This window comes from Adiantum capillus-veneris, chromosome 24, assembly GCF_014529385.1.
Source record: "Adiantum capillus-veneris isolate H3 chromosome 24, ASM1452938v2, whole genome shotgun sequence".
Classification (NCBI taxonomy): Eukaryota; Viridiplantae; Streptophyta; class Polypodiopsida; order Polypodiales; family Pteridaceae; genus Adiantum; species Adiantum capillus-veneris.
In genome coordinates, this window is record NC_140954.1 from 4311934 (window position 1) to 4333774 (window position 21841).

Below are 21841 nucleotides of genomic sequence, written 5' to 3' on the forward strand. Positions count from 1 at the left end.
GCCTTTTGATGAGTTTTCAAAGCTTTGCAATTTCTAGCGTTTCATGCGGACACCAAATATATCAATTGCAAGTGAATATTCAGCTTATACGAGCACAAGTGCAGGAAAGGAGTTTGCAAATGCCATCAACTGGTCTATTGGGAGAGACTAAAAGGGGAAATTGTTGCTAATCCCTTTTATTCTTTGCAAATTGATGAGAGTACAGATGTTAGCACTCAACAATACATGATTCTTTATGTTACTTACATGCAGGAGAATGGCAATGGGTCTATATGCACGTCATTTGTGGATTTGTTGCATGTCAAAAATGCTGAAGCTGAAAGCTTGTATTCTACCTTGATAGCATTTCTGGTCAAAATGAAGCTGTCATTGCATAAAATGATAGGCATTGCAACTGATGGTGCCAGTGTTATGATAGGTGCTAATAATGGTGTGGTTTCGAGATTGAAGAAGGTTGTGCTGCATCTTTTGAGTTTTCATTGTGTTGCACATAGGGAGTCTTTGGCTTGTGTTGGCTTGGCTCTGCCGATTCTCGTGAAGGTGAAGTTTGAAAGCGATAGGGGAGATGATGGCATGATTCGTATGCGATGTGTCAGGGCGATTGTGCAGAGAGTCAGATATGGCAAGCGGAGAGGGAGACAAACATGATAGCCATAGCGGCGAGGGGATGTTGGGAAGCGCAGGAAGATGATAGTGACAGCAGGGTTTCTTTTGCTTTTGAATCGATAGATTCACAAGGAATCTAGTAGACAATTAAATTAATTTTGTGATTGGGAAAATCTAAGCGAGATGCTCCGTTTGGCTTCGAAGGGAAAAGCGAGGAGGTGGCATGTAGAGAGAGAGAGAGAGAGAGAGAGAGAGAGAGAGAGAGAGAGAGAGAGAGAGAGAGAGAGAGAGAAGATAGCCTTAGCACAAGGTGCCCTCCTACCTCCGCTCGGCTAGCTCTACAGCAATTGGTCGGCCGTGGCTTAATCTTGAGCACATGGAGGCGCGACCGTGAGGATCAGCGAAGCAGAGGGAGAAGTGTGTAACATTGAAGGCGGGAGCTGCATTCAATGGACACCAAGTAGTGTGCCGACTGGTTGTGGAGGTCAAGCCCTAGCTATTGTCGGCCTTCGGCCAGCAAAAAAGTGCAATCCATGGGGGCTCATGCCCCTTTCTTCAGCGGCTAGCCGGTGTTATTGCACCCATGTGCTCATTGAGAGAGAGAGAGAGAGAGAAAGAGAGAGATATGTAGTGCGCACATGCAACATTCACTCTCCCCAGGTCGTTTAGTAGTGAACGGGGGCTCACCGATCGCAGGCTTGCGGACATGCCAAGCGTTTGTTGAGTGAACTGCAGGCTGATTTCTTATTGCAGCTAGACTATAGGCTCACGATCCTTCGCTTGCAGCTTTTGCAGATCTGCAGGTCCTTCAGAGTTCTTCTCGGCTCACGAACGTTGCGAACGTGATTTGGGGGGTGGGCGGGGTGGGGGGGGCAATTATATTGGCAACGTTCAAGATCCGATGCTTCGAGGACAGGGGCGTGGCGGGGCCTGCTAAGGTGGAGAGCGCTTTTGGGCCGAATACATGGCTGAACGGCGCCATTTCGGCCATGGTGCGCACATGGCTGAACGGCGTGCACCATCAGAGAGAGAGAGAGAGAGAGAGAGAGAGAGTCCATGCATCAGGAGGAGTTGGAAGAGGGGACAGAGATTTTTTGTGCAACAATGGACTTACATAGCTGGACAAAAAAGCATGGAGGACTGTGGAAGAAGGGCAGGAAGTCGAGCGTGTGTGCAATAGCAGGAGCTAGGAGCTGGAGGGTGTGTGAAGCTAGCGGTCAATGTGGCAACTTAGCTAGGGTAGGAGCAAGTCATGAGGCAAATTGGCAACGTTCAGATGGTTGAGTGGGGGGGGGGTGCTGGTGGAGGTGCTTTTGGGCCGAATACATGGCTTAACGGCGTTTCGGCCATGGTGCGCAATTATGGCTGAACTTGCACCATAGAGAGAGAGAGAGATGAGAGAGAGAGACCCATGCGTAATGGAGGAGTTGGAAGACAGAGATTTTTTGTGCAACAATGGACTTACATAGCTGGACAAAAAAGCATATGTGGTGTGAAGGGCAGGAAGTCGAGCGTGTGTGCAATAGCAGGAGCTAGGAGCTGGAGGGTGTGTGAAGCTAGCGGTCAATGTGGCAACTTAGCTAGGGTAGGAGCAAGTCATGAGGCAAAGGCGGCCATGGCGAGGGTGGGGGGCTCTACCGAGTTGCTGATGGTGAGGGCGACATTGTCCAGAGCCGACCATCATGGGAGCGATGGCAATAAGTTGCCTTCAAATTATCTGTTTCCCAGAATCTGCATGGCTAATTGATCACTCTCTCGCAGTCTGCATCTCAAGTTCCTTGCTTTGTGAGCAAATTAATCCCTCTCTCTGTCTACGTCTTGGATTTAGTGCCTTACGTGCAGTCTCGCACACAGCTAGTGCATTGCCTGCTTCTCGATGCTCGCTAGCGTCCCTGAGCGCGTGACCTTGGTGCTGCCCTTAGGAAACCTTAGGGAAAGCCTGCATTAAGAGCTGGGAATCTAGTAAAGATCCTAGCTTATAAGGTGAAAATGGACGACTAGGTAGGTAGAAGTATAGGACATACTAAGGGTGGTTACAGACTGCCCTTGAGTGCCCAGCGCCTGCCCAAACATTGAGCAGCTTTTAAAAAACTTGTCCACCCAATATTGGGCACTCGTGTTTACAGACACAAGTTTGGGCGCTGAAACTTATATAATAAAAAATATCAATTTGTTATGCGCAACAGCAAAACCAAGCATTTTTTTCACGCATCAGCTACATCAGCTATCAACAGAAAGTTATCACTACGTGCAGCCACAAATTCGCTATCAGCTCTAACAGCAAGACATACGACTGCATTAAAAAGTGCTCCGCCAGTATGACAAGACTGTTGTTGCAAAACAAGATTACTCTTTGAAGACTAGAACGAATCAAAACACCAGCAAACCATAGAGACTAAACCATGCACAACACAAAATCGTACATTCGACCTACAAGACAAATTGATTGTTCATTCACGACCACCAAGACAACCACTGCAAGACCTACAAGACATTGATTTGTACTTAACGACCTGCCAAATAAAAATTGTACAGTCGACTCATCGAAATGATTCTCGAATGCATTAACAACAAATCATGAGTGGAGACATAACCTTGCAAAACAGCACTGCACGGATTTGTACTTGATGACCTGCAACAGAACTGCGTTAACAACAGCATTATCCAGCAAGTACATAAAAATTGTACATCCAACTCATCAGAACAATTCTCGAATGCATTAACAACAAAACATGAGTGAAGACAAATCTCGAAAGCATTAAACAACAAAACGAGCAGTACTCTCCAATACAAATCAAGCCTCGACTCTCCAATACATAAAAGATAGTTGAGCTACTCGCTCTCAAAACTCTCGTCAGCAGAATCATTGTCTCCAAAAACCGCAACAGCATTTCTTCGCTCTCTCTCCTTAAACATCACTCTAGCAATGTTATCTCGCCTATGTGCCCCACTGACAACAACATCGGAAGAAACATCGCCTCCATTTTGTGCCCTCTCTACTGCTTGTGAAGAGTCAGAGTCCATCAAGCAAGAGACTTCTGCAAGAGCGTCATTTAATCCGCTACGAACTGTTGTATCCAAGCTTGTGGCATCCAATTGAGCTTGGGCCCGTTGTAGCTCACCCTGGGCTTCTCGAATCCACCCTTCATCAAATGAATCTGCGTGAATAATACACATGTTATGGAGGACCAAGCATGTTCGGATCATCTTCGGCACATTCTGCAAAAGCATGTCACAACGCTTTAGAAGGATTCTGAACTGAGCTTTGAGCATTCCAAAAGCGCGCTCCACAGGCATTCTCGAACTGGATTGGATGTAGTTCCAAAAGTACCGCTCTGAAGATAAGCTGTCTTTACTACCTTTGAAAGGTGGAAGCATCCAGAATCTTGCTGGATACGCACAATCCCCCAAGAGACAATAATTGCCTAGGCAACCTGCTTCACATTTTTGACCTAGATGACTCCGTTGAAATACATTCCAATCATGCATGGACCCTACCCACCCTATGTCGTAATCCCAAACAACGCAATTTGCGGCCACTGTCATCTGCAAGATAATTGAGTGGAATCCCTTTCTGTTGAAATAGTCCTCATGATTGGCTCGAGGTGCAATGATTGGCACATGGCTACCATCTACTGCACCTATCACAAAAGGAATACCGTGGATTGCCTCAAAATCCTTGGCAAGGCTTTGCATCCTGTCAGTCGAAGGCCACTTGACAAAAAGATCATGCAGACCAGAAGAAGACACTGCATCGCAAAATTGGATGACAATCTCTCATGCTGCGGCTGTGGAGATTGAGTACATGTCTGCAATAATTTGGAGACTCGCCCCTGAAGCCAAACGATGTAAAGCTACACATACTCTTTTCTCAACAGTGATTGCCTTGCGACAATTTGTGTCAGAGCGGCGCATCTTTGGAGCTAACCATGCTGTCAAGAAATTGAAGGTGTCTCTGCTTACTCGAAGCCTTCTCTTGAACATCTTGTCGGAGTAGCTACCATTCAAGCACTGCCCCATGAATGTGTGTGGCCGGGGATATGCCCAACATGCTCTATTCTCATGCCTTCTCCTCCCTGTGCGCGCTGCTCTGGCTGGGATTACTCGACCAATGAAACAAGTAAGAACATGAACTTGGTACATGTAGTCAACCATGCCAGCATCGTCATATTCTACAAGCTCTAGAGCTGCGATTGCACCAATAATTAATGCAAAGAAGCAAGCAAGAACCACCAGCTCATCCTCCATAGCCTGTGACAGAAGTATATATCACTTTTTGAACTCAACCAAGAAACATTGATACATATGGTTATTTGGATTAATGAACAACAAATAGAGACAACAAAGCACGAGACATAGAAGAAAAACCAAAAAAATATGTCACATGTCACAGCATTAAATATCAAAATACATAATTGCGTCTTTTTTAGCAAAAATAGGGGCTGTTAGTGAGAATGAGGATTTGCAAAAATGGAGAAGTGTACTGCATTTGGGCCTTCTTTGCTGCCAAGCTGATCCCGAGGGTTGTGTTATCTTGCCACTGAAGCATTTCTGGACTTTGTATCCAGCACCATCTGCGAGGACACACAGAAGTGGATACAACAACATTACAGCTTGAACTTCTAGAGTTTTTCAGCCTACCTCACTCATCCCTTTTGCTGAGTGTGCATCTGTAATATACCACAATTAACAGGTAGCCACACAAGTAATTAACAGGTAGCCACACAATTCGAGTTTTAATGGCATCAGAGAGTTGCTTAACATGTGAATTGGGGAACTCTTTTCCATAAGCTTTATGAGAGACAACAAAGCTCGAGAGATAGAAGAAAAACCAAAATAAAATGTCACATGTCACAGCATTAAATATCAAAATACATAATTTCGCAAAGCATCGCTACAAAGGGATCATTTCATCAATCTTTTTTGAAATTTTTCAATACATCCAAGAATCCAACAAATGCATTATTGAGAGATGCTAAAAGTTTAAGCTTCTCAGCCTACTCGGCCTTGCGAGCTGCTTCTGATTCCTTTTGTTGAGCTGCCATGATCTTGGCGGTATTTGCCATATCAACAAGGGAGTCCTCTATTTTTTTGTCCTTTCGTTGTCGCTGGTCTCGAGCAGGGCCTAATACTCTTTCTTTTGCAGCTGATGATGCACCTTCTCCTACGTCCTCTGTTGCCTGTGCCTGCGAGGGACTCACTGAATCTTGCTGGTCAATGTTGTTGGAGTCGCCAAGTGCGGAAGCATGAGACTCGCTGACTACATTCGCTCTGTTATGCATGTACTCATCCACTATATTGTACCAATCACAGGTTATCCTACGATCATTACCCGATATAGAATTGTGAGCTTTGTCTTTCTTATACGCATCATAAACGCGTCCCCATTTTTTCCTGCAAGCTTGGCCATCTTTGTCACATTCTGGAAAAAGCGAAGCAAGCTGTGTCGCAACCTTTGACCAAAGATCTACACCCTGTTTGGGAGGTTTCCCAAAGTCATCGTGCATAGTGCCACGAATGTGAATGAGTTGCACAACCCAAGCATCCTTCCAGTTCTCTCTCCCCTTCTTGTCTTTGCTGCCCTCATCTGGACTAGCCATGATGGCTTGATTCTTCTTTCTTCCTTTGCCTCCACGGCTTGTAGTGTTCATCACTGGTACCACTTCGCTTGTTACTGCTTGAATCCTTCGCTTGGCCGGCAATTTGGGTAGCCTACCTTCGTCCCCATTTATGCCCTTGCTGGTATCTCCCTCCATTGTTATTGTTGTTGTATCAGCCTGCGGAGGTGAAGGAAAAGGACTCCGTTTTGCGATGTGTTGAGTCGCTGGTCGTATGGGTGGATGAAATGGCTTGAAGCCAAATGGAGATCCTCCAAAAGGGGAGATGGGAAAGCTACCTTGACCAAGTGAAGGAGAGTATGGGCTTTGAGAATACTGGGACAGTAGAGGAGTGAACTCACAATCGTGACTCGCTTGGGAGTAACTAGAAGGACTTTGTGAATCCATTTCCTAAGAAAACAATATAAGATCAATAGGGACTAAACTCAAATCAAGACCATCAAGAAAGAAAGGGACATAGCAACACCATCATCATTATTCTGGCAAAAGTAAAAGCACTACTACTTGCAATAAATTTAAAATGTATGCAATACCTAGAGGAAGGAAAGCACTAAGGAAAGGCAAATGCTAAAGACAACATATGTGAGAAAAACATAAGCAGTAACTCCATAGCACTCTCGGTTGTGAAAAGACTCTTGGCTTTCCAATGTCTCTAATCTTTTCATATACCATTCAACTTTCGCCTAAGGTTAAAAGTCATCAATTCTTCCAATTCATACGTTTTTCCTTCTTTTTCCAAAAATGTGGAGACGTACTCGAAAAAATCTATCTATCTGTCTCTGAAAGGCTCTCAGAAAATAAAACCTTCTATCTATTTGTATCCTATTGGCTCTTCAAAGATAAGATCTATCTATCTATTATATCCTACTGGCTCTTGAAAGATAAGATCTATCTACCTATCTATCTCCTAATGGCTCGTGAAATAAAAATATCTACCAATTTCTCCTAAGATGTCATTGGGGATTATTCCCTGCACTTTGAGAACATTAAAACGCAAAGAATTCACAGAAAAGGAACTAGAACAAGAAAAATGGAGCACAATGATGATGCGACGACATCATTCCCTTTTATATGGCATTTGCCCCTTGACTTTCCGAGTACCACAAACTCTCAGCCTTTCATAATCTTCACATTCACATTCTATAACCTTCACAAACACATTAGATTTCCCATGTTTAGACTAGTGAAAAGTTATTCATATTTTTGAAATTGTGGCACCTCACATCAGCATAGAAAAACTACTTCTACTTAAGCAACCTTATTAAACCAAGCCAGCTTATTTTAACTGAAGCAGGAGTCAAATGCACAAAATAAACTTGAAATACCTGGACTGTCAGGGCTGCAGAGATGAAGAGCCAGCAATGGTGAGAGGCGAAGGCTCCCTCAGTACTTCTTGTAGGCTGCAAAACAATGCGCTCTCACCTCCTTTCCAAATGATGTGCAGGCTGCAGAAAACCGCGAACGCGATAAGCGGGAAAGGGATGCTCATCATGCGTGCCCATCCTTGGACAGATGTGGCTGGCTGCCCGATTTCGTTCGAAGTATGGGCATGCGCTGGCAGATGACTCAGCTCATGCGCGCGATGTCCAGTTCTCGGTGTGTAAGGGCTTCTTCGACGGCGTGCAATGCTATTGGTCCAGCGTTTAAAAAACGGGTTGTCCACCTGCAGTCTGTAAGCAGCCTAAGAGACTAGTTCCCAAAGTACCCTTTAATATTCAGCCAAAAACAATTCAAGGTATGTAGCCAATATATATTCTACTAGTTCTACATTGGCTCCTATTTCAGATTCCTACTGTTGGCATTCCCAAGCTTCAAATCTTTCTCCTGGATCAGAGCGCTCCCATTCCGATCGTCACCCCCGTCTGCATAGCTCCCTAAGCTTGTCTTGCGCTCCAGCTAAGCTAAGCTCAGGCCTGCCCTACGCTCCAGCTCAACCCATGTCTTCCTTGCGTTCTAGGAAACTTCTCGCTCACAAGGATTGGTCTTGTCTCCCATCGAGGCACCGTCACCTGCTGCATTGCATTGTTGCTCTGGTCGATATTCCTCCCCTGCCCATCCTACGCTCCTCTTGAGGTGCACGCCCCCACCCCCGACTACCCCCCCTCCCCCTTCCTACTGTGTGGAGTTCTCCTGCACGTATCGGGCGACACTTCAATGAGATAGAGAGCAATACCAAAGAAGCCACTCCCCCCCCCCCCCCCCCCCCCCCCCCCCCCCGGGGCGCATGTCCCCTCATTGGTTGCCACAACGACCCATTCCTCAGAAATTCCAAATAAAACTAGAGTGCTTCGTTACCGCATTTGTATTGAATCGTAGTGAGGGTTGTTACCTTAAGGTAATAGGATTTGTGGAAAACAAAGCACAAACTCTCTCTTTCTCTCTTTTCTCTTCTATGTTCTTGTTTTCTTGTGTTTACAACGTCACGATCTTGATGTCTCAATTTTGATATGTCTAAATATGTCGTTAGCTATTAAATTGTAATAATTCTTTGATTCAATCTCGCTTTATGTTGTGCATTCTTGTTGTTTGTGTAAGCATGGTTGCGTCATTCAAAGATTCAACAGTGTATATATTCTTGGAGAAGAAAATGGAGAGAGGGAGAGAGAGAGAGCGCTTGTTATCTTTCATCAAATAAAATTTTTTTGTTTCTTAATTAGTAATGTTTCAAGTGCGTTACGATTGTGATGCAATAATTTTGAGTCGTGTACTCGCAAAAGAACCGTAAGAAGGGTTAGAATGTATATAAAGCGATACGGAACGTTTAAAATTTGTTTATTTTTAGATATTGTCCCCTTTTTATGTTTGGAAGAAAAAGAAAACATGCAAGTCTCTTTGCATGGGGGAGTTTGCACAATCCTCCCCAATTTTAATAATACGAGAGAATGTGCCATTCCCACGACAGCATGCAATTTCCAGTGTATTTGTTTCACTGTGTTCAAAGCTTCCTGGCCTTGGCCTTGTTGGGCATATCCTGCAATTAATGCACTCCAAGAGATGACATCTCGGATGGGAAGCTCGTCCATCACTTGTTGTGCTTTCCAAAGTACACCACAGTTAGCATACATGTATACCAGCGCATTGCCAAGCACGACATTCTTCTCCAACAACCTTTGACTGCATCCGGAGAGAGGCCCTCGCTTCGCAAGCGATGAAAACAACCCATAGCTTCGTGACCCTGCCCATGTCGGGCATATCCTGCAGTAAGTGCAATCCAATCGACAACATCGCGGATTGGAAGCTCATCGGCAACTTGTTGTGCCCTGACAAGTGAACCGCACTTAACATACATACTGGCCAACAAGCTCTGTAACCTGTGAACTGCGTGTGGAGAAGATCGGGCACTCCCCCTCCCCCTTCCTACTGTGCGGAGTTCTCCTGCACGTATCGGGTGACACTTCAATGAGATAGAGAGCGATACCAAAGAAGCCACTCCCCCCGCCCCCCCGGCGGGCGCGTGTCCCCTCATTGGTTGCCACAACGACCCATTCCTCAGAAATTCCAAATAAAAAAAAGTATGGGCGTCTCTTCGCATGCATGTTGCTCGTCTACTGTCACCTGGCCCCCAACTTCCAAGCACATTCACCTGCGTCCGCGCCCATCATCTTTGCATCAGCCCTCCCTCCCTCTTTTTCTCTTCATTCCTTGAAGGAATCCCCCAAGATTCTCACTAATGAAATGCTGCCAGAATCGTAGGTACACACATAGCTCAAATATATCCTTTGTATCATCATATATATAAAAGCTTACAACATGCACAGGTCCAATCAAGACTAGGTGTCTAAGCCAAAGGCTAATCATGCTGACCCAAAGTACACATTATAGAACTCACTTAAAATATCAATCCAAAACAACCTTTTCACTCAACAAAACTTACAAGGGTTAGAATCCAAGTATAAACTGGGCACAAGTATGGTACAAAGAAGTGATGCGAGTTCGGGACAATACAACTTTGCCTACTTTTTTAAAAATCCCTAGTTTAATTAGTTGAGCAAGAGAAAATGTCAAGATCAAGGTAAAGTGAAAGTTGAAAGTAGAAATTATCATCTTTCGATAGGTAATAGTTAATTGAAACACTCCATCAACTATCCCTCTACACCTTCAGGAATTCTCTAAATAGCTCCAGGATTTACTTCACTTTGGTAAGATTCCAAAATCAAATTGCATGTCATATTCCTGAGTAATTAGCATGGCAATCCGAGGATTATGTAACATTTGCACCCTTCCTGCTCAAGGAAATAATGAATAAACACACTTTATTTTCCAGATCAAGTTTTTCCTTCATAAACTTCTACTTAAGAGTCACCTCACCCTATGCAGTTAAGTAGTAGGAGTTGTGCTCATAATGGAATAATGGAGACAACCATAGAGAATCCCTAAGCAATGTGCCTATTCTTCCACTCAACAACATTTTGCTATGGAGTATAACTACATGAAAATTTCCTTTGAGTCTTATGCTTTTTAAAATGTTGTTAAACTCATATGAAGAAGAAGTGCTCTTGTTCTCCATAATGTCAAAGTCAATGATGCGAAAGCGTAGAGACCAAGGAGAGTATGCAAGAGAGAGAGAGAGAGAGAGAGAGAGAGAGAGAGACTCATGAACCAACCAACCTTGGCAATGAATAATTGACATTAATACAATGGGGCCAATGGGTTACATATATACCCATCTAAGTAAATTGCCCTACCTAAACTTTGACAAATAAGTAAAATAAATACGTAAAAGCCAAAATGGATTAGATTGGGTAATTCACTTGAGATGCCATAACTTTAACATCCTCTCTATCGCTCATATTGGACATAATTAGTGAGACCAAGTCGATGAAGAAGCTACCATTGACACCCCAGTAACAATTGTTGCGTTGGATACACCTGGGATTTGCTACCCTCAACTTTGTACCTCATAAGAATGCCATCTTGAACATCGGTTGTCTTTTAGAAAATTGAACTTAGAGCACACTACGTCCAAGAATCCCCATTCGTGAAATGTGAACACATCATATCCAAAATACTCCAAGATAATGAACTTTGAAACACATCCTGTCCATAATCCGGCCAACAACAATGGATTGGTGTACTTATCCATAGTGTTTTAGATACCTCTGACTGGTTCCGTGCCAAGTGCATGTGCCTTGAACTCCAACCCACGAGTTCAAACACCGATAACTTGAACTCCCACACAAGGGTCCAAACTATTTATAGGGAGCATGCTTGCCCCTCTCTGTCACTCACAAGCCTCTCTCTAGCTGAAGCCAGTGGCGGCATCTGCCTCATGACTAGAAATCTGGCGTCATGGCCACTATGGTCGCCACCACGTGTGCCATGCCAATCTCCTCTGTCAAATCTTTATCATCGTTATCTTTGTCCAACTTGCCTTAGCCTTTGTCTCTTTGTGAGTTCTTGCTTTTGTCTTTGACTTCAAACTCCTGAGCCAAACAATGCATCATGTCACATTTATAACAGCGGTTTTCAGATCTTGTGGGTATCGAGGTAGCTAACTCAGTACTGGTATTGCCTCCTTGTTAAGCTTGCCTTTGCTTTTGTCCTCTAGCAAACTCGGGCATTTGATTTTGACTTCACTATCTCAAGCCAAACAATTTGTTGGTTTCCTTGAGAGCTGCGGTTGAGCATAGGCCTCTAATTGGGAACTGGTTGACCCATTTTCCATAGATGTGTGTCATTGTTGGTCATTCAAGTCATTGGATGTTGAGCAAGGGGGAGCACCTTGAGGTACAAGATTTGAAAATGAAGAGGTTTTTCCTTCTCGCGCATTTGCTTTTGACTTCACTATCTCAATTTGTCAATTTCCTTGAGAACTGCGGTTGAGCATTGGCCGCTAACTAGAAACTAGTTGATCCATTCTCCATAGATGTGTGTCAGTGTTGGTCATTTGAGTCATTGGTTGTTGAGCAAGGGGGGAGCACCTTGAGGTACAAGATCTGGAAATGAAGAGGTCTTTCCTTCTCACACGTGGAAAGGCTCCAAAAGTTTCCCCAAGCCGACTAGTCACTATAGAACTCCTTCTGATTGTTGGGATAAAGGCGCTACGCCTTTTGCTCGGGGCCAGACGTCTGGTGTCCGATCACTCGTCCACATGTATACATATCCTTATTCTTCATATACATGAGAATGAGGAGCACCTCACTATTACTTGCTAGAGGTTGCTCAACCCACACCGTCTCGTGTGCTTCCCCTTCCTGTTGCACGCACCACACAACGCACGCACGCACACATCTGCGTACACACGCACTCACAAGTGGTATCAGAGCTTTGACGACAGCGATCGGCATACGTGATAACTTCCCGATGATAGACACAGGAGCGACGGAGCTTGGCCATGGTGGCTTGAGCTCGGTGGCAACAGATCCAGCTTGGCGGCGTTAGATTGGAGTAGATCGGTAGGATCCGGCGTGTGTAGCTCTCTTTGTGGAGACTCCATGCAACCTTGTGGTTGCTTCAAAGCTTAGAGCTTGAGGATTTGAAGCATAGCAATAAGTTAAAACTTGGAGAATTGTTTTCAAAGGTTGATTGGGAAGCTCAAAGGCAAAACGAATCAAAGCCACATAAGGGAAAAACAAGGCGCGCACGCAGTTCTTTGAAACAGAGAATTGGATTGTTATTTTTCTCTCAACTCTAAGAGTGTGTGCAAGAGTTTGTACACACATACATTAGCGAGATAGAGAAAGAGGAGTGAGAAGAGCACATTTTCTAGTGGGAGACTCGGCTGTGTGCACTTGGCCGATGGTTCGGCATTTGACATAGAGGGTGCAGAGGACGTTTGTTTATCTTTGTCCAGTGGTGCGTTATACACGCTATGACATGTGCGCTATGTTCCTCAACTAAAACAGAGCTTGATATAAGTAAGACAGTTGACAGCTTTTGGTTGTCAGATACTGCTTAGAGAGAAGTCTTTCCAGTTGTATTGCGGTTCATTAGTGATTGCCAGAGGAGCCTACAATGGCCTGGTATATCCTATGCATGTGTTTAAAGTTTGAAACAACGTAGTCTCGATTTTGTTGCTCGCATTCTTTGAGCGAGAGATGAGACGTGTCTCTTTTGCAAGTGAGCTCCACCATGCTCACGAGACAGGGCATCTAGCTGTGCAGGACGTGTCAATAGACTCTGTAGAGACAGAGATAGAGCGACAGTGCTCTAGTGAGACACAGCAGGTGTTGTCATACTTTGTGCAAGCAGAGATAGAGCAGGTCTACTCCCTAGAGACATGGAGAGAGCTGACAGATATGGAGTTCTTTGATATGCTCAGGTTAAAGGCTGATGAGTTACTGCCAGGACGCATAGTTTTGCATATGGGTGAGAGGGACGTAGCTTCCCTAAGTGTCGGTGTTGACACATCCATACGCGATGGGTAGTCATGATGATGCAGTGTTTGCAGATAGCGCAAGGGAAGCAAGTACACCCAAGTTTGCGCAGATTTCGTCAGCGTTCGGACGTCTCATGTTTGACTTGTTAGTGTCGAGGCCCAATCTAGCAGCTCCAGTGGGAGCATTTGCAGCAAGGATAGTCAGTTGTACGATGACTGACACTAGCATGATGCTTCGTGAAACTTTGCAGACCATACGGAGTAGTCTATGGGATTTAAATGCAGGCTCTAACGTGTGTATACACACTACTCTACCACCAGAGCCGATACGACTGCGCGTAAATCGACAAAGTGAGTCAGTGGACGTACGTTGAGAGAGTCTCTCGCCTAGTTTCTTGTACATACTAGTAGTTTTGCTAGTAGGTCTCGCTTATCGGCACATCACCTTTAAGTGGGAGGTTGTTGAGGATATGCCTTTTGCTCGGGATCGGACGTCCGATGTCCGATCGCCCGTCCACATGTGTACATACCTTTATTCTTATTCTCTTATTCTCATATGAGAATAAGGAGCACCTCACTATTACTTGCTAGAGGTTGCTCCCACCACACCGTATTGTGTGCTTCTCCTTCTCCGTACGCACCATCCGCGTACACGTGCACTCACACTGATGTCCCTCTCTTAAGCTCCAATCTTCACTTCTTCCAAGCCCCTCTAAAAGCTCTCGAAACTTCTGTGAAAGAGGCTCTAAAATCCCACCTTCCAAAATTTCCAAGACTTTGTCGACTGCTGCCCACTCTGTTGTGCCCACCCCACCAACCACACTATGCTCGCAGTGTTTTAAAACACTGGCTCACTATGAGAGAAAAGGGGCGTCGTCGCGTGCTACAAATAGGGGGGGTGGGTGTGATGTGTCACCATCCAGGAGATTTTAAGGCAGCTTTTTGAAACGCAGAGGTTGGTAGGGAGGACCATCGTCACTAGCTAGGTGGGGAGCAGAACCGGCATTTCAAAATGCACGCAGAGAGAAAATAACTGGCACTGTCGGGATGCGTTTCAAAATGTTGGCAAGGAAGAGGAGGGGGGAGATGGCAAGTACCGTCGAGAACTGCCTCTAGGGTGCTAGCAACATTGGCGTTGGTGTTTTACAACGCTATCGCCACCATGTGATACACCCACCGGCAGGGCAGTAGCAGGAGGAAAACGCAAAAGGCAGCAACAATAGGCTCCACAAGGCTTCAATAGGTAGCATTCTGAAACGCTACAGGCAGAGGGGGGGACAATGGCACTGGCGATGAGGTAGTGGGGGATTTCTTCTCAATGCTGTAAGTGCTCCGCCAAGGCTCTGATACCATGTCAAGTCGGCAATGCGGAAGCATAGAGACCAAGGGGGGAGGGGGGGAGAGAGAGAGAGAGAGAGAGAGAGAGAGAGAAATGAAATGAAATGAAATGATATATTATTCAAAAGGCCATAATGACCTATGAGACCCGAAAGTTACAAAGTGGTGGATCTGATACAAAGTCAGAGTAACAAAATAACCTAATAACCTACCAACAGTACAAAACAAAGATAGAGAGAGAGAGAGAGAGAGAGAGAGAGAGACTCCCAAACCAAGCAACCTTGGCAATGAATAACTGATGCTAATACAATGGGGGCAATGGGTTACAAATATATCCATCTAAGTAAATTGTTCTACCTAGACTTTGACAAATAAGTAAAAGAAGTACCTAAAAGTCAAAATAAATGTTGGGATCACATTGGGCAGTTCATTGAAATGCCATAACTTTAACACATATGACCTCAAGCATTGTAGATACAACCTAGTTCATTTTTCAACCATAGGCTTAAAACTTCAAGAGTGAGTAAGCAACTCACTTTTTTCTTTCATGAAGCACATCCATAGTTTCCTTGTATAAATTTGTGTACAAACATAGATTGAATCTTTGCAAGGGCTCATACATCAGAATGTACCGACTTCGACACATTGCTCACATACTTGTCATGAGAAAAAGAAGCCTTTGCTTCATTTTTCAAGCCTACTCGAACATTTGCTGACTAGAAACCAAGGTCTTTGTAAAATTGGTACATACAATGCATCAACCAAAGACTTCACTATGTCATCTATCATGGCTAATGCTTGTATGTGCAATAAGGTTTGCGATATCATTGCCAATTTCAACATAACTAGGATAGTTCAAAGTTTGCAAGTCCTAGATGATTCACCATTGTTGGTCATATCATTTGGATGCACCTTAATCCACATACCCAACATTATCACCACATTTAGATGCCTTTTTAGACTATGTGTTGAGCTTCATAGCTCAACACTTAATTAGAGATATGGAAAATGAAACAAAACCCTTGTTGCTCAAAAGAAGAAAAATCAAGAGTAAAAATGAAAGGAACCTGAATCAAAGCAAAGATTCCGAATTGCTTTTGAGGGAAACTTGGATGTTGATAGTAGGGCATCCTCTTAAATGCCTCAGAGTTCTCACAACGCAGACATGTATCAACCTCTCTTCATCATTACATATACGTAATGATTCTCCTTTGCATGTGGTTGGTGTTGGAAACATCCATCCTGGCCTTACTGTCTTGGATGTGCTTCATGTGCCTAAGTTATCAAAAAACCTCCTCCATTTCTAAAGCAATGTAGACAGTTTCTTACTCTAAATTGATGATAAAATCGTTAAAGTGGTTGACAGAAGGAGCTTCTCTATTGTGGCTGATGATTATCAAGGTGGCTCATATAGTATACAGTCTTTCTCTTGCAGCTTGCAACCACAGAAATCACAAGTGTGATAGCTATCCTCCCCAAATTGAAACACGTACCCAAGGTAAAAGATCATTAGAACTTTGAAGAGCAAATCGTAGTTATCTTGCTTTGTAGACATCCAAAGCCATAAAGATCTTGGATCCTTCTAAATACAACCTGACAAAGGGTTAGCCTTCTCGACAAGGAAGTTTCTGTTCACCATGTTAAAACAAAAAATCAGCTTTAAAACACTAAATTAGATGGACACTGATAAAAATCTAGACTCTGCAAAACTGGGCCCCTTCACGCCTACGCCTATGAAGTGGTACGGAATAATTTACACACTCGGAGCCCTGCCCTTCTTTCATGAACCCAAATTCAGCGCAGTGTTGGGGTGACAAAACTTGGCAGTTGCAAATTGTTAACCACCTTTATCTCTCGATGTTCTCACAGCAGAAAAGACTTTGGTGCTTGATGAACGAAATGAATTTCGCCATGGTACAGAGTTTATCTTCACCTCTGCCGGTAGAGATGTCCTCCTTTTTGATGAGACAGGAGACGCTTTCTCATCTGTTTCAGGCCTCAACTTTGGGTTACTTTGCGATCGAACTTTAGCCTTGGCTGACTGGGTAGCTACCATGTAGCTGGGTACTGTAGGAGAACCTGTCATGAAGCTCTCATGCGCTCCCTTAAGCGGTCCAGAGAAGCTGAGCCGGTTCACAGCAAATTTGGAGTTTGCCTTGCTTTTACATAGTGCATCCACAAATGAAACTGCTTGAGAATCATGCGCCCCAATTGAAGTAGAATCTTGAGGTTGAGGGCCAACAGCCAAGGTTTTTCCATTTGGCTCCAATCCTCCATTCTGAGTGCCACTGCTGCCTGAGATGGAGGAGCTTGATTTTGCCTGCTTAGACGGTGGTGAGGAGACCATCACTGGTATTGGCAAAGAGGGGACCACACTCAAGCTCATATTGCTTTTCTTATCAGTTTCAAGACGTTCACCCTCTGATAAAATCAGCTTTCCTTCTTTCAACCCATCAGCAGGTAACAGCAAGTCCTGAGGTTCAGCATCCCCAACTGCAGTGATAAACGTTAAACTTGGTTCAAGTGAAGAAGTTTCCACAATCTGCTGATTAATACAAAATGGCTGTTTTGAACTGTCATCGTTTTCATCATCCAGGCGGTCCTCGTCCCTCCTTGCGGCATCATAAGGGCTCATCTCGTTAGTATCCAAATAAGCAGTTTCCCAGGGTCGTGCAGCCATCCAGCGCTCTAGCCAACTCCAACCCCAATTCGCATGATCATGGTCCCCATCAATAAACAAAGAATTCTGATTTTGAGCAGATCTCCAGAGCTGAAATCCCACCCACAAAATCAGAAAATGAATGCATATCAGTTGAAAAGGCGAGTTAGGCTCTTACTTGACGAGAAAATGCATAGGCCAATGCCCGTTCTCGCTTTGCGGCTGCTGCTTGTCGGTTTTGATTCTTGGCCTCAAGCTCTTGGAGCGTTCCAGTACTTGAATTCCAACTTTCCTGCGCAAGCCACATGGCATGCAAGGTGTGCGGTTGAGATGGACAAAGGTATACACTAGTAGTGCATGCCTTTTGCATTTATAAGCCTCTTACCAGCGATTTTCTAGGACGAGTATCCAGCTGCCGCCTCTGTTCGATTTTTTGCTGGACAGCTTGCCCTTCTTCGGACATCCGGACACGTCTTGCACGGACACGGGCCTGTACTCTGACAAGAGCTTGCACACACCTTAACGTGGTTCCTGCTTGCCGTCTCACAATGTGTCCTCTAACCAAAGCCTGCAATCTCACTAGACCCTTGAGAGCTCGGAGCGCCCGTCTCGCCTAATATAGAAACTTGCAACTTGAAACTCATACTTTGAGAAAACTTTTTCCACTCTGATCCAAATAAATATATCGTAGTCTTACCAGATAAGCACGGAAGGCAGTCTGTATGACTATTGCTGCCAGGTTCTCCAGTTTCAGAGTATAGTTGTCCTTATCTGAAATAAGATGTAGTGTACCTCCATCACTTTGTGTCTTAGCAGATGGCACATCTGCTGTTGCATGACAATCCAAACTAGCCTCAGCTATACTTGGGGCCTCCGGGATTGTTGGTCTGTGCTGAATCTCCTCTTGTTGTGTCCTCGTGGGCAAGCTTTGTAAATTGTTCGATGCATCCACACTATGTGCTTGTGCTGATGACTTGCCAAAACTCCACCTACGCTTCACTTGATGTTTCTGAATCACGGGAACAATAACACATTTTTTGACTTGAAACCATGGAAGCATTATCTTAAAGAACTTGCACAAAGACACCAAAATCCTATTGACTAGAAGCATACAACGGAGCTTTAAAGTGTAGGCAATTTGGTTTTGGAAGGACAAACAGAATCTAGACTTCAACTAAGAGTCCTCGCATTGGGACTACAGCCACCAAATTTGTCTGCTTGTACGACATTCTTCACTTACTCGTCCAACAGAAATGAATTAAAAGGAATTGCGTGCCAATGTGGGGCTGTATGTGCAGGCTATGGATACAGATGTTCTAGCATAATTAACAGAAACTCAAAGTTAATTTTATGTGTCAACACTGCATGTCACAAGCTTTGCAGTATGCGTGTTGTCAGGCCTGACCCGCACCTTTACATCAAGGTAGGTCCATGCATACAACAAATTATTCTCTAGACTTCTTATCAATATGGAGTAATCACAACAATGTATACAAGTTTCATGTTATAGAAAACCCAACATACAATGCAGGGCGAGTACCATACACAATACAGTACGCTTTCCCAAAAAAGTACGATAAGTACAACAAGACTTTCCAATACCAAGTAAACCTAAATTGTTTAAATCTATAAAGGATCAGAGATACACTATATTCTAGACCACCTAATTCTCAATTATATCTGTATGTCCCTCACCAAACCCAAAAATAATTGGTTTGTTATGAAAACTTCAAGATGGAGACTGCAAAGTCTTTGTGCCTACTGTGTGTGTGCGCACATGAGTGTCGGGAATGTGTGCTTTTGGCCCTTTTGTATCTCTCTTGCAATCTTAAGGTCATTATGGGCTCTTATATTCGCAGTTCAATGATGCTTCCCAAGGGTGGCCCAAACAATGGGTATCTCAGCAAATAAAGATATGCGCAGAAGATCAAATGGTACGGTACAAGTGCGTACTAAACAGTAGTATGTGTCAAATCTAGAAGTACGAGTACCTTGCTTTACGTGAAGCATCAATTGGTTACAGGCTACTATTCTTCAGGGTATAGGGTCAAAAACAAGGCATGCAGACTTGTTTGAGTCCGTGGCCACGTTTGAACAAGGCGAAGCTAGTGAATATTGATGCTTATGTCTGCTCCCGATGAAGGTTTAATTAGCCTTCATCTTCACAGCCTTATGATTTGGCAGCCCCACAACAGCAACAGAATCCCTTGGTCGAACAAAAGAACGCTACAAGAGGGAATTTCAAGTTGCACATATAAGACAGACTGGATTCAAATACTCTTGAGAGGAAGATGACAACAGTAAGCAACAATCATAACAATGAGTCCAACACGCAAAACAAGCATTCTTTTCCGAGACAAATGCTGAGGCGCCATCCTGGAAAACAAATAAACAAAAGGCTTACCCCATTGGGTGCAGGAGCTGTTGGGGATCTATTGCCCGAAAGAAACGATTTCAGCCATTTTCCTGGCGACTTTCCCATTTTTGTCGAAAAAATTCAAAAGTTTGGCACCACCAGACTAAAAACTGCATATTTTGTAGCATAAAGACCCGCATTAGCATTGCTTCTGACTGGTGTGAGCTGGGATTTGAAAGAACTTTAATGTACAGTAAGCATGAACCTAAACATAGATGCAATAAAACTTGCATTCAGTCATCAAAGTGAAGTATCACAACCCGAACTCCGCAATAGGCATCTAGGCATGCGATCAGCATGAATGGAAACCCTGTCAACTGTCTTGATTCTTCAGACTGCACTCGATCAGAAACCCCTAATAGTATTGCATTTTCCATGACTTTGTGTATTGCTCTGAGAGAGGCTAGAGAACTACCTCAATCTTGCATCTCCTGCTGTCTGATTCATCAGCAACTTAACCAGACCATTAATGACTTGCTTGGTGGTTTCCCATAAAATGAACCAAATAGTCTTTTCCTGCTCATCAGGAGCGCTTTTTGGACACACTTGGGACATAGCATGAATTGTAGAGCTGATTAATTGATACAAACCCCCACATCGACAGGAGAGGACAACAAAGATGTGGGAAGACCGTCAAAAACACTGAGCTCAATTGGGAGACAGACAAGATGGACAGAACCAGCTCCAAGAGCTCATGTGAAACAATACATAACACTTGATCTCTAAAAAGAAACTAAGTACAGTCTTAAGTTTGGAAAAGAAACACGCTGGAGTGTTTAAAGAACTCAAGGCGCAAGAGTAGGCAGAGAAACTCGACCTCATTTGCTTTCTGTGAACCAAAAGGACAAAAAAGAAGACAGAAGTTGATGACAAAAAAGGACTGTATGGAGAAGCTTTTGGAAGAAAACGAGTGGGGAACTGGCAACTGCACACAATGAAAGAGGCATCATCACGTACACCACAAACCCCAGTTTGCACGTTAAATACCTGCTTATGAGAGAGAGGAATCGATTAAGTGCTGGTCATTATGATCCTTGATGCACTGCGGAACGAATGATTCGAAGAAGGACAGCGGCAATGCTGCACCCATCATGATCAGATGCTTCTACGTTTTCATATCTCTCTCTCTCCCTCTCTCTCTCTCTCTCTCTCTCTCTCTGGATCCCCCCGCGGAAAGAGACAGCTTACTTGTTCAAATGCAGTAGGAGAGACGATTGTATCACTGTGTACCTAAACTCTGGTTGCCCACTACGACTCTTTGGAGGTGAAGGAGCAGGCTAACATCTGCGTATTAGTTGCCACTAAATAAATGGTTTGAACGGAATGGCCCAAATGGAAAAGCCAACGACTGTCCTTTTCAGAACCAGCTGGTTGAAATTCACCCACTACTAGAAAAGCAGGAGAGCGACTAGGTATAGTCTAGTCTGTCTGTGCGAGTAGAGGAAAGCGCGATTGCAAGCAACTCTTCAATGCATGAACCCGGAGGTTGAGTCACATGCGCTAGCAAGGCTGTCATCACAAAAGTTGAAGGATAAAGGAAAGAGAAACCCATGATGGGTTGCATATGGAAAGCATAAAGGCTGAGTGCCACAATGGTTGTAGAATAAATGAGGATGACAATACTTTCTATCATGCGTTGTGAGTTTGCCACCCAAGACACCATTCTGGTAACACTTAGGGTAAAGGGGCCATATTAAAAACCTTTAAGGAGTTGCTCGTCGCGATTTCCGTGTGATATCTCATTTCAAGCATGAAGGAGCGCATTCAATAGTGATACTCAAGAGCAATATGCAGTCAAAAGCTCAAAGCAATCAACACTCCACAGGTCAAGATCGGTTGTGTTTTCAAGAGTTACGTGTATGAAAACGAAAGTCCAATTGCATGAG

General features: G+C 44.1%; 3 protein-coding genes and 1 pseudogene across 8 annotated transcripts; 1 reads left to right on the forward strand and 3 right to left on the reverse strand.

The window, feature by feature from the left end:
- The first annotated feature begins 237 nt into the window (after window positions 1-237).
- LOC147425859 (uncharacterized) lies at window positions 238-777 on the forward strand. The gene has a single exon (XM_086497967.1). It carries the CDS (start codon window positions 247-249, stop codon window positions 646-648), a length of 402 nt encoding a protein of 133 aa, XP_086354093.1. The 5' UTR covers window positions 238-246; the 3' UTR covers window positions 649-777.
- Window positions 778-2629: 1852 nt separating this feature from the next.
- On the reverse strand, window positions 2630-6611 carry LOC147425860 (uncharacterized; annotated as a pseudogene).
- A 9628-nt stretch (window positions 6612-16239) lies between these two features.
- LOC147425861 (protein IQ-DOMAIN 17-like) lies at window positions 16240-21288 on the reverse strand. 6 transcript variants are annotated; one of them, XM_086499321.1, is made up of 6 exons: window positions 20943-21288; window positions 19944-20065; window positions 18237-18548; window positions 17925-18152; window positions 17718-17831; window positions 16240-17650 (listed from the first exon to the last, which is right to left on the reverse strand). In XM_086499321.1, the coding sequence occupies exons 2-6, from the start codon at window positions 20019-20021 to the stop codon at window positions 16718-16720; spliced, it is 1665 nt and encodes a 554-aa protein (XP_086355447.1). In that variant the 5' UTR covers window positions 20022-20065; window positions 20943-21288; the 3' UTR covers window positions 16240-16717. The 6 variants fall into 6 exon arrangements, with proteins under 6 accessions (XP_086355447.1, XP_086355448.1, XP_086355446.1 ...); XM_086499322.1 differs by having other exon boundaries at window positions 20371-21288; XM_086499320.1 differs by having other exon boundaries at window positions 20216-21288.
- LOC147425862 (uncharacterized) lies at window positions 20034-21618 on the reverse strand. Its single transcript, XM_086499324.1, has 3 exons — window positions 21451-21618; window positions 21144-21211; window positions 20034-21035 (listed from the first exon to the last, which is right to left on the reverse strand). The coding sequence occupies exons 1-3, from the start codon at window positions 21616-21618 to the stop codon at window positions 20981-20983; spliced, it is 291 nt and encodes a 96-aa protein (XP_086355450.1). The 3' UTR covers window positions 20034-20980.
- Between the last annotated feature and the right edge of the window lie 223 nt (window positions 21619-21841).